General features: G+C 36.2%; 1 protein-coding gene across 1 annotated transcript in view; it reads right to left on the bottom strand.

The window, feature by feature from the left end:
• DNAH7 (dynein axonemal heavy chain 7) overlaps positions 1 to 13,746 on the bottom strand; it is a 332,081-nt gene that overhangs the window by 13,718 nt on the left and 304,617 nt on the right. The window contains exon 62 of the mRNA XM_030802541.1: positions 969 to 1,121. Within this exon, the coding sequence (XP_030658401.1) occupies positions 969 to 1,121 (153 nt within the window). The remainder of the gene's footprint in view (positions 1 to 968; positions 1,122 to 13,746) is intronic.

The following is a 13,746-nucleotide window of genomic DNA, read 5'->3' on the forward strand; positions in this document are numbered from 1 at the left end:
TATGTTTTTCACTTTTTTTCTCTCTCTAATTAGTCATTAGTACCCAATAGAATGTTGCTTTGGAACTTTTTCTTCCTACTTCACTAAAACACAGTAAAATTCAACATATAGGAACACAATATTGTACAAGGAACTCCTGGAAGAAGCAGGGTAGTGAGACCTTAAGGCCTTTAGAAATATCAAGATACTTTAGTTCTCTGTTCGTAACATAGATTCTAATGGTGAGTCAGTTGAATACCAACTTTAACTAGATAGTAAATTAGAGAAGCCAATCTGAAGAAAGGAGTTTGAAAAGCTTTTCCCGAAAAGAGCCCAAGGTATAACTTTATCCTTCAAAAACAATCTTACTTCCTTAGTATTGACTGTAGCATAACAAAATGCCTGAATTATGAAAAGGGAATTTAACCATTTTTATCCCTGCAGAAATTTCTTCATAGGCGGCTTTTGACACATTATATACAGAATCTAGCAAATTAATCGATATTTCTAATAGGTATAGTTGTTAATAAGAACATAGTTAAGCACCAATATTACCAGACAATTAGTAGATAGGCTTCTGCCCACTCAACATTTCCAAGACCATTAGCCATTGACGTCATTACTGACTTGGGCTGAAACAGCAATCTAGTGATTTCATGACCTAGAAAAGTGCTGGGCAATGAAGCTATAATACCCCCACTGGTAGCTTGACTGGCTTCCTGAGATGTTTTGCTGTAGGTATCTATTTTAATGTTAAATACTTGGTGGAAAAACCAACATAGCTAGATGTTTTCTGCTTTCATGTAGTACTAGCTTTTTGACAGTTCAGTGTAGCAGTTACATACATTGTATGAAATATTAAGTAGTGGTGATTTGTGCCTGGGGTGCACAGAAAAACTAGAGAGTAATACTCATTACACTAAGCATTCTGAAAAAGAAAATGAAACCAGGAGAAACTTAACAATATATGATCATTTAGATGAACTTACCTGCAAGAATTTTAGTCTTGCAAGGAAGTCATTCACATAGCTGCCAAGTGGTTTAAGGCTTGGGTAGGATTTACCCATCCACATTTCTGGAATTTTGACATTCAAAATGCTGCTAGCCACTTCTTCAAGATCTGTAGACATGACTACAAGCCCCTGAAACACATTTAACCTTGGTTAATATAATAGTATAGATTACGATAGATTATAAGCAACCACCTTTTAAATACCTCCTTCACGATTATCCTTTGTTTACATTGTGATTAGTTAAGGTTGAGTCATACAGGAAAAAAAAAAAAAAGTGAAGATATTTGTTTTTCCTTACAAGTAGGCCAGGGAGTCTTTGAATTATTCGTTAGAAAAATATTAACAATTTTAATCTAACATTTTTTTCTTTTTTGAGACGGGATCTTTCTCTATTGCCCAGGCTGGAGTGCAGTGGTGGGATCATGGCTCACTGCAACCTCGACCTTCTGGACTCAATTAATCCTTCCACCCCAGGCTCCCAAGAAACTGGGACGACAGACATGCATCACCACACCCGACTGATTTTTTACTTTAAAATTTTTTTTGTATAGGAAACCAGGCAAGGTGGCTCATGCCTGTAATCCTAGGACTTTGGGGCCGAGGCAGGTGAATCACTTGAGCTCAGGAGTTCAAGACTAGACTGGGCCACATGGCGAAACCTCATCTCCACAAAAAATACAAAAACTCGCTGGGTGTGGTGGTGCACGCCTGTAGTACCAGTGACTTGGGGGGGCTGAGGCAAGAGGATCACTTGAACCTGGGAGGTCAAGGCTGCAGTGAGCCAAGATTGTGCCACTGCACTCCAGCCTGGGTGACAAAGTGAGACCCTATCTCAAAAAAAAAAAAAAAAGTTGTAGAGATGGGGTCTTACTATATTGCCCATGCTGGTCTCAAACTCCTGGCCTCAAGCAATCTTCCTGTCTCAACCTCCCGAAGTGCTGGGATTAAAGGCATGAGCCACTGCACCTGCACCTGAGCTAACCAAGTTTTAATACAAAAATCTTAATCAATACTTGGCTACTCCCTAGCTATTAAATCACAGACTAATTTTGACTTAGTTTACTGTCTATTAAGTGAATAAGTTATACAGTTCCATACTGCATTCTGAAAAGGATGGTGATAAATATAAAATTAGAAAAATTACATAAAATGCTTTGAAAAGTTAAAATGTCCTGGAATTGAATTATGAAGTCTACTTGACTATTTCCCATTTTGAATGACTGATGCACGGATGTTAAAACTTTGAAGGCCCTGATAATTCCTGCTTATCTGACTTTTAACTGGGCCAGTTGCTATTATTCATTTCTGTCTTTCCTATGGTTGAAAATATTATTCTAGCTAACATAGGGAGAAGATATGGGAGTAAATCTGATGTACTAAATTCACACATTTCATTTGCCGTCTTCTCAAAACCCCTCTGAAACAGCAGTAAAGGAATTTACTTTTTAAAGACATAAGCCCCAAAGTGTAGAAACAAACAGGGGAAGGGAAAATGACAACACAGTTGTCGGAGCTAGAAAGCATATGGCTGCTGGTAGTAGATTTAGCATACAGAAGAAACCTGATCCTAAATTGGCAGGGGGAAAGCTAAGAATCAATCAGACATACACTGCACAATACCCCTAAATCTTGGGAATGAATGTCATAGATACTTCTGAAAGTAGGGCGAGGAGGGCAGTGTTAAAGATCATTAAAACTTGGTTTAAAAAACAGAACCCTAGATCTTCCTCCCCCGCCCCACAAACTATGCATTGCCTACCTTGAATATAATCTGGAGAGGAAAATGCAGAAATCCCTAGAGTGGGAAACGCCAGGCCCCGTTAGGGCCAAAGTTACCATACTGAAATCAGGGAGATTAAGTGAATGCATGAATACTGGATGCTGAGATTCCCTGGAGCTTCTTTTCCCTTTTAGTTCCCAGAATACTAGAGCCCCTTCCAGGAAGGACACAAGAAGAAGCAGGTCAAGAAGAAATACATAATCATGCTGAATGTTTCTTAAACAGCCTAGCCAGATAACACTACATTGAAGACCACAGTCAACAATCACCAGTATTCTTACTATGTTCATTCAACATGATAATGCCGCATTCTTAAACATAAGTAGACAACCCCAAATTATCAGATACCAGAAGAGGCTTCTAACATGTAAAGTTTTTCAATTATGCATTCAACTTCTAAACACAAAAAAGATTATTCTGATTTTTTATTTCTTCTTGTATCAGTTTGGTAACATGTTTTCCCAAGAATTTGTCTATTCATTTACATTTTAAAATGTATTTACATTTTAGATGTATTGGCATAGGAATGTTTGAGAAGGGAGGCAGAGCAAGATGGCCAATAGAAGCCTCCACAAATCATCCTCCCTGCAGGAACACCAAATTTAACACTATCTACACAAAAAAGCAACTTCATAAGAACCAAAAATCAGGTGAATGACCACAGTACCCAGTTTTAACTTTAATCACTGAAAGAGGCACTGAAGACGGCAGGAAAGACAGTCTTGAATTGCTGATGCCAACCCTCCTCCATCACCTGGCAGTGGCAGTGTGGCACTGAGAATCTGTCGCTTATGGGAGGGAGAGCACAGTGATTGAGACTGTACTGGAACTCAGTGCTTTCCTGTCACAGAAGATAGCAACACCAGGAAGAGCTCAGCTGATGCCTGTGAAAGAAGCATTTAGACCAACCCTAACTATAGGGGAAACACACATCCCAGCAGTTGGAACTTGAGGTTCAGCAAGCCTTGCCACCACCAGCTAAAGTGCTCTGGGGTTCTAAATAAACTTGAAAGGCAGTCTAGGCCACAGGGACGACAATTCCTAGGCAAGGCCTAGTCCTGTGCTAGACTCGGAGCTAGTGGCTTGCGGGGGGCATGCCATCTAGTGAGACACCTGCCAGGGTGGTTAATAGAGTGTTTGCACCACCCCTCCCCCAATCCCAGGCAGCACAGCTTGCAGCTCCAGGAGAGACTACTTCCTACTGCTTGAGGAGAAGAGAGGGAAGAGTAAAGAGGACTTTGACTTGCAATTTGGGGGCCAGTTCAGCCACAGTAGGATGGGGCACCGGGAACAGCCTTGGGGCCCACATTCTAAGCCCTGGCTCCTGGACAATATTTCTAGACACATATTTGGTCATAAAGGAACCTGCACTCTTGAAGGCAAGTGCCCACTCCTGGCGGGATTCATCACCTGCTGACTAAGGAGCTCTTGGTCCCTGAATAATAAGCAGCAGTAGGCCAGTAGTACACACCATGGGCCTTGAGTGAGACTCAGTGCCATGCTGGCTTCAGGTGTGACCCTGCACGTTCCCACCTTGGTGGCTACCAGGGGAGATTCTTTTTTGAGGAAAGCACAGGGAAGAGTAAAGGGAGCTTTGACTTGCAGCTCAGGTACTAGCTTGACTGCTACAGTGGGGTATGCACCAAGAGGGCTCCTAGTGTCCCCAATTCCAGGCCTTGGCTCCTAGATGGCATTTCTGGAAAGGAGTTCAAGACTAGCCTGGGCAACATGGTGAAACCCCATCTTTACAAAAAATACACAAATTAGCTGGGTGTTGGTGGTGCAGGTCTTTAGTCCCAGCTACTTGGGGGGCTGAGGCAAGAGGATCACTTAAACCTGGGAGGTTGAGGCTGCAGTGAGCCGAGATTGTGCCGCTGCACTCCAGCCTGGTTGACAAAGTGAGACCCTGTCTTAAAAAAAAAAAAAAATTGTAGAGATGGTGTCTCACTATGTTGACCATGCTGCTCTCCCAACTCCTGGCCTCAAGCAATCCTCCTGTCTCAGCCTCCCAAAGTGCTAGGATTATAGGTGTGAGCCACTGCACCTGCACCTGATCTAACCAAATTTTAATAGAAAAATCTTCTTAATCAATACTTGGCTACTTGCTAGCTATTAAATCACAGACTAACTTTGGCAACATTCACCACAAGGTGGCTAAAGACCCCTTGGGCTTTGAGTAAGATCAGCAGTAGCCTGGCAGTACTCCCTGTGAACCTGTGGTGATGGCAGCTACAGGGAGAGGCTCCTCTGCCTGTGGAAAGGGGAAAGAAGACAACACAACTGTGTTTGAGAATAGCTTTGTCTTGTGCTTTGGGTGCCAGCTCAGCAGCAGTAGAACAGAGCACCAGGTGAATTCTTAGGATTTCAGGCTGTAGGCTCTGACTCCCAGGCAGCATCTCTGGACTCGTCCAGGGCCCAGGGAAACCGACTGCTGTGAAGGGAAGGACACAAGCCCGGTTGGCTTTGCCATCTGCTGATTTTAGAGCCCCAGGGCCTTGAGCAAACGTAGACAGTAGCCAGGGAGTGGTTACAACAGGCCTTGGATGAGACCCAGTGCTGTGCTGGTTTCAGGTCTGACCCAGCACAGTCTCAATGTTGGTGGCCATATGGGTGCTTTTGTCACCCTCCCCCAGCTTCAAGCAGCTCAGCACAGAGAGAGGCCATGTGTTTATGAGAAACAAAGGGAAGAGAACAAGACTCTTTCCCTTGTAATTTAGAGAAGTCTTCTGAACCTTATCCAAGACCACCAAGGCAGTATCTCTATGAGTCTGAAAGAGCTACAGTGTTACTGGGCTTCTAGTGCCCCCTAAAGCAGATACAGCTGCAGTGACCAAAAACTTAGATCACAACATCCAAGTCCCTTCAAATATCTGGAAAGCCTTCCCAAGAAGCATGGGTACAAACAAGCCCAGAATGCAAAGACTACAGTAAATACTTAACTTATCAGTGCCCACATACTGACAAACATCCACAAGCATCAAGACCATCTAGGATACTGAATAGTGTCTGGGTAGCAAAAAATAAAATAAAATAAAAAATAAGACCATTCAGAAAACATGACCTTACCAAATAAACTAAGGCACCAGTGACTAATCCTGGAGATACAGAGATATGTGACCTTTCAGACAGAGGATTCAAATAACTGTTTTGAGGAAATGCAAAAAAAAAAAAAGATTTCAAATAACACCGAGAAGGAATCCAGAATCCTATGAGATAAATTTAACAAAGAGATTGAGATTTTTAAAAAGAATCAGGCAGAAATTCTGGAGCTAAAAAATGCAATTAATATGCTGAATAATGCATCAGAGTCTCTTAACAGCAGAACTAATCAAGCAGAAGAAACAACTAGTTAGCTAGAAGACAGCCTATTTGAAAATACACAGTAAGATGAGATAAAAGAAAAAAGAAGAAAGCACACCTACAAGATCTAGAAAATAGCCTTAAAAGGGCAAATCTAACACTTATTGGCCTTAAAGAAGAGGGAGAGAGAGATATATGGGAAGAAAGTTTATTCAAGCAGTAGTAACAAAGGACTTTCTAAACCTAGAGAATGATATCAATATTCAAGTACAAGAAGATTATAGAACAAGCAGATTTAAGCCAAAAAAGACTACCTCAAGGCATTTAACAATCAAACTCCCAAAGGTAAAAAAATAAAGGATCCTAAAAACAGTAAGATAAAAGAAACAACATACAATGGAGTTCCAATATGTCTGGCAGCAGACTTTTCACCGGAAACCTTACAGGCCATGAGAGAGTGGCATGGCATATTTAAGCTACTGAAGGAATAAAACTTTTACCCTAGAATAGTATATCTGGTGAAAATATCCTTCAAATATAAAGGAGAAATAAAGAGACTTTCCCAAACAAACAAAAGCTGAGGGGTTTCATCCACACCAGACTTGTTCTGTAAGAAATACTAAAGGGTGTTCTACGACCTGAAAGAAAATGATGTAAATGGGCAATAAGATTATCTGAAGGTATAAAACTCAGGGTAATACTAAGTTCACCCAAAAACAGAATATTATAACACTGTAAGTGTGTTGTGTATACTACTCATATCTTGAGGAGAAAGGCTAAAAGATGAACAAATAAAAAATAACTACAACAACTTTTCAAGACATAGTATAATAGGATATAAATAGGAAAAACAAAAAGTTAAAAAGCAGGAGGGATGAAGGTAAAGTGTAGAGTTTTTATTAAGTTTCTCTTTGCTTGTTTCTTTGTTTATGCAATCAGTTTTAAATTGTCATCAGTTTAAAATAATGGGTTACAAGATATTATTTGCAAGCCTCGTGGTAACCTCAAAGCAAAAAACATATAATAAATATACAAAAAATAAAAAGCAAGAAGTTAAAACATATTACCAGAGAAAAATCACCTTCACTAAGAGGAGAGTAAGGAAAGGAGGAGAAAACCAGAAAATAACAAAATGGCAGGAGTAAGTACTTACTTATCAATAATAACGTTGAATGTAAATGGACTAAACCTTTCAATCAAAACACATAGAGTGGCTGAATGAATTTTTTTAAAAAACAAGACTCAATGATCTGTTGCCCACAAGAAACACACTTCACCTATAAAGATACACATAGACTGAAAATAAAAGGATAAAGATATTCCATGCCAATACAAATCATAAAAGAGCAGGAGTAGCTATACTTATATCAGACAAAACAGATTTCAAGACAAAAACTACAAAAAGAGACCAAGAAGGCCATTATATAATGATAAAGTGGTCAATTCAGCAAGAGGATATAACAATTTTAAATACATATGTACCCAACACTGGAAAACCAAGATATATAAAGCAACTATTACAGCCAAAGAGAGACACAGACACCAATAAAAATAGTAGCTGGAGACTTCAACACCCTACTTTCAGCATTGGACAGACCATCCAGACAGAAAATCAACAAAGAAACATCAGACTTAAACTGCACCGCAGACCAAATGGTCCTAATAGACATTTACAGAACATCTCATCCAGTGGCTGCAGAATACACATGCTTCTACTCAGCACATGGATCGTTCACATGTTAGGCCACAAAAAAAGTTTCAAAGTATCCAAAAAAATGAAATAATATCAAGTATCTTCTCTGACCACATGGAATAAAACAAGAAATCAATAACAAGAGGAATTTTGGAAACTATACAAATACATGGAAATTAAACAATATGCTCCTGAAGACCAGTGAATCAATGAAGAAATTAAAAAGGAAATTGAAAATTTTCTTGAAACACGTGATAATGGAAATACAACATGCAAAAACCTACAGGATACAGTGAGAACAGTAGTAAGGTGGATGTTTATAGTTATAAGTGCCTACATCAAAAAAGTAGAAAAACTTCAAATAAACCACCTAATGATATATCTTAAAGAACGAGCAAAGCAAGAGCAAACCAAACCCAAAATTAATATAAGAAAAGAAATAATAAAAATCAGAGCAGAAAAAATGAAATGAAGAAAGTACATAATGAACAAAATGAAAAGTTGGTTTTATGAAAAGATAAACAAAATCAACAAACCTTCAGCCACACTAAGAAAATAAAAGAGAGAGGACCCAAATAAATAAAATCAGAGATGAAAAAAGAGACATTACAATAGATGCCACATAAATTCAAAGGATCATTAGTGGCTACTATTAGCAATTTATTATACCAATAAACTGGAAAACCTAGAAGAAATTGAGAAATTCCTAGAAACATACAACCTACCAGGATTGGACCATGAGGATATCCAAAAACTGAACAGACCAATATCAAGTAATAAGATCAAAACCATAATAAAGGGTCTCCCAGCAAAGAAAAGCCCAGGACCTGATAGCTTAGAATTCAGTATTGAATTCTACCAAACATTTAAAGAAGAATTAATACCAATCCTACTCAAGCTATTCTGAAAAACAGAGGTGGAGGGAATAATTACAAACTTATTCCATGAGGCCTGTATTACTTTTACCAAAACCAGACAAAGACATATCAGACAAAGAAAACTACAGGAAAAAAAATCTACAGGCCAATATCCCTGATGAACAATGATGCAAAAATCTTGAACAAAATACTAGCAAACTGAATTCAACAATACATTCATCATGACCAAGTGGGATTTATCCCAAGGATGCAAGAATGATTCAACATACACAAATTAGTCAATATGATACATCATATCAACAGAATGAAGGACAAAAGCTATATAATAATTTTAATTGATACTGAAAAAGCATTTGATAAAATTCAACATCCCTTAATGATTAAAAAAAACTTAAAAAACTGGGTATCGAAGGAACATACATCAACTTAATAAAAGCCATATATGACAGACCCACAGCTAGTATCATACTGCATGGAGAAAAGCTGATAGCCATTCCTCTTAGATGTGGAACATAACAAGGATGTCCACTTACACAACTGTTATCAACATACTACTGGAAGTCCTAGTTAGAGCAATCAGACAAGAGAAAGAACTAAAGCACATCCAAATTAGAAAGGAAGAAATCAAATTATCCTTGTGTGCAGTTGCTATGACCTTATATTTGGAAAAACCTAAAGACTCCACCAAAAATACTATTAGAATTGATAAACAAATTCAGTAAAGTTACAGGATATAAAATCAACATACAAAAATTAGTAGCATCTCTATATGCCAAGAGTGAACAATCTGAAAAAGAAATCAAGAAATCAAGAATCCCATTTACAATAGCTACAAAAAGATAAAATACCTAGGACTTAACCAAAGAAGTAAAAAGACCTCTATGATAACAACTATAAAACATTGGTGAAAGAAATTAAAGAGGACACGGTAAAATGGAAAGATATTCCATGTCAAAGGATTGGAATAATCAATATTGTTAAAATGTCCATCCTACCAAAAGCAGTCTACAGATTCAGTGCAACCCCCATCAAAATACCTATGACATTCTTTATAGAGATAGAAAAAAACCCTAAAACTTATATGGAACCACATAAGACCCAGAATAGCCAAAGCTATCCTGAGCAAAATGATCAAAACTGGAGGAATCACATTACCTGATTTCAAATTATACTACAGAGCTATAATAAACAAAACAGCATGGTACTGGCATAAAAACAGACACACAGCCCAATAGAACAGCAGAGAGAACCTATAGATAAATCCATACATCTACAGTGAACTCATTTTTGACAAAGTTGCCAAGAACATACTTTAGGGAAAAGACAGTCTCTTCAATAAATGGTGCTGGGAAATCTGGATATTCATATGCAGAAAAGTGAAACCAGACCCCTATCTTGCCATATTAAAAAAATTAAAATGGATTAAAGGTTTAAATCTAGGACCTCAAACTATGAATCTACTGTGAGGAAACATTGAAGAAACTCTCCAGGACCTTGGATTGGGCAAAGATTCCTTGAGTAATACTCCACAGGCACAGGCAAACAAAGCAAAAGTAGACAAATGGGATCACACCAGTTAAAAAGCTTGTACATAGCAAAAGAAGCAATCAATGAAATGAACAGAGAACCCAGAGAATGGGAGAAAATATTTGCAAACTACCTATCTGATGAGAGATTAAGAACCAGAATATATAAGATGGTCAAACAATTCTGTAGGAAAAACTCTAATAATCCAATTTTAAAATGGGCAAAAGATCTGAATAGATATTTCTCAAAAGAAGACATACAAATGGCAAAAACGCATATGGAAAGGTGCTCAATGTCACTGATCATCAGAGACACCCAAATCAAAACTACAATAAGATATCACCTCACCCCAGTTAAAATGGCTTATATCCAAAAGACAGTAACAAATGCAGGTAAGAATGTGGAGAAAAGGGAACACTTGTACACTGTTGGTGAGAATGTAAATTAGTACAACCACTGTGGAGAACAGTTTGGAGGTTCCTTAAAAAACTAAAACGAGAGCTACCATATGATCCAGCAATCCTACTGCTATATATACCCAAAAGAAAGGAAATCAGTATATTGAAGATATATCTGCACTCCCATGTTTATTGCCGCACTACTCACAATAGCCAAGATATGAAAGCACCCTGTGTCCATCAACAAAGGAAAAGATGAAGAAAACGTGGTACTTATACACAACAGTGTACTATTCAGTCATAAAAAGAATGAGATCCTGTCATTTGCAACAAAATGGATGGAACTGGAGATCATTATGTTGGAATGATTATGGATGGAAGCTAAATATTAAAACAATTGAACTTGTGGAGTTAGAGAGTAGAATGATGGCTACCAGATGCTGGGTAGAGTAGTGGTAGGTAGGGTTAATAGTAGGGATGGTTAATGAATATTTTAAAAAATGAAAGAATGAAGGAGATCTAGTATTTGATGGCACAACAGAGTGACTACAGTCAATAATTTAATTGCACATTTAAAAATAACTAAAATAATAATTCATTGTTTATAACACAAAGGATCCATGTTTGAGGTGATCGATACCCTATTTACCCTGATGTGATTATTATTCATTGTATGCCTGTATGAAAATATGTATCCCATACATATATACATCTACTATATAACCACAAAAATAAGAAATAAATAAAATGTATTGGCATAATGTTTTCATGATGTCATCTTCAGATCTCTTAGACTATAGTGTCTATTTTGATGACTTCATTTCCATTGTTGATATTAGTTTTTGGTTACTTCTCTTTCTTTGCTTTGTCACTTCTATTAGTCTTAAAATAATGACCATTTGGCTTTGTTGAGTCTATTATGTTTGTTTTCTATTTCATTAATTTGTCTTTATTTTATTATACTTTTTGTTTTTCTAACATATATTTGAAGCTGCATTCTCCAATTTTTGGCATGTTGATATTTGTTCACTCTAATATAAATTATTATTCAATTTTTATTTAAATTTTTTCTTTAAGCTGTGAGTTAAGAAGTGTTTTACTGAATTTCCAAATATATGGGTATTTCTCATTGTGCTTTTGTTATTCATTTCTAGCTTAATTCCTCTCTGATCAGAGAATATAGTCTGATGATCTGAGACCTTTTAATTTATTGAGACTTGTTTTATAGTTTTTATATCGTCAATCTTTGTAAATGTTCCATGTTGATTTGAAAAGAAAAGTATATTATACTTCTGTGGGAATCACTGTTCCATATACACCAATTAGCTCAGTTTGTAAATGGAGTTGTTCAACACTTCTATACCTTCACTCCTCCTCCTCAAAATTTCCTCCTCCTTTTTTTTGTTCAATTTTAGCATTTAAAATTTATTTATTCTAGTACTGAACTTACAGGATATTCTTTTTCTTATCTCTTAAGCCAAATAATTCACTTCTTTTCCATCTTTCTTGTTAAATAATTAAATTAAAAATAGCTAAAGTTAAGACTATAAATTTTGGGTATAACTTCAGCTTTATCCCATAATTATAATGTGTAATTTCTTTTGTTTATTGTTTTACTTTTTAAAAACTGCCAACTAGTTTCTTATTTCATTTAAAAAGTAACACAGGACATTTTATAAAATGATTGCTCTGTATTCTTAAAAAATGTCAATATTATCAAAGATACAGAAAGGCTGAGAAACTGTCTTGGAATAAAGAAGATAAAGAAACATGGCAACTGAATGAAATATTTGATCCTGGTCTGAAATCTGTGTCAGAATAGATTTTGCTAGAAAAGACAGAATTGGGATGATGGAAAAACTGAAATATTTGATTGCTGATTAGATAAAAATATTACATTTAGGTTTTTATTCTTAAATTTGATAACTGTATTATGATATTGTAAAAGAATATTCTTGTTTTTAGAAAGTACATCTTAAAGTATTAAGAGATAAAGGGGTATAAGTAAGCACTATTCTCAAGTAATTCAGAAAACATTTATATATGGGTATATATATTTATATCTTTTATATATATATATCTTTTATATATATTACAAATATATATCTTTAAGATATATAGAGAGAAGCAGAGGGCAAATGATATGGCAAATATGGCAAATTCAGGAGAATATAATTTTACAGAGAATATGCATATTTTTAAGAAATCACAAATTGAGTCAAACAATACATAAAGTAATATACCTTTTTTCATTTATCAATATGTCTTGGCCTCTTTCCACATCAGCAACTATAAAACTATCTCGCTCTTAACTGATGGGCATTTCATTGTGTATATTATCATAACCACTGGATAATATTTAGATTAATCACTTATTGAAACAATGCAGTGCTGACCATTCCTGTGCTTCTAGCTTTGCATACACATTCATGTATCTATATATATATATTTAGGATAAAGAAGATTTAACATTTTTACTGATATTACTAAGTTGTACTTCAAAGAGGTTCAACAATTTAAATTTCCAATAACACATAAGAGACTTCCTGATGACTGACCTGCCAACAATGCATACTGTTAAGTATTTAAATGTTTGCTGGAATCCTGGGTAAACTAAAATTGAATCCTTCTATAATTGCAATTCTTTGACATTTTTACAATATTGAACTTTTAAGTTTTAGGAGAGCTTTGATCTTTTACAAATATATAGGTTCAACATGTTCGTTTGCTAAATTTATTGTCATAATTTACCTTTTGTGTAACTGTAAGAAATAGGTTTTGTCTTATGTATTGGATATTGTCATTAAAAATACATCTGGTTTCAGCATTATACCAGAAAATGTGATATAAAATTGTCCCAGTTAGATTATGTCATTTCATTGAGATATTAGGAAAAGAAATGAGTTTAACATGAGGACTTATATTGCTACATTGGTCACAGATATCATGTCAAGTTAGGTTTTTCAAATTTGAAACATTTTCCTCCTCAGATTAGTGAAATATGAAGAGAATGATGAAAGAACGGCATGAGAAAGACATTATAAGTAGTTCATATGAGTTGGGTGAAAGAAATTGATGCTTCAAAGTAATCTAAGCTTGTGGAGAATAAAGCAACTCCACCTTGTCATTTCTTTTTAGTGATGGGGTCTTACTGTTGTCAAGGCTAGTCTCAAATTCC

The sequence above is a fragment of the Nomascus leucogenys genome, chromosome 22a (assembly GCF_006542625.1).
Source record: "Nomascus leucogenys isolate Asia chromosome 22a, Asia_NLE_v1, whole genome shotgun sequence".
Classification (NCBI taxonomy): Eukaryota; Metazoa; Chordata; class Mammalia; order Primates; family Hylobatidae; genus Nomascus; species Nomascus leucogenys.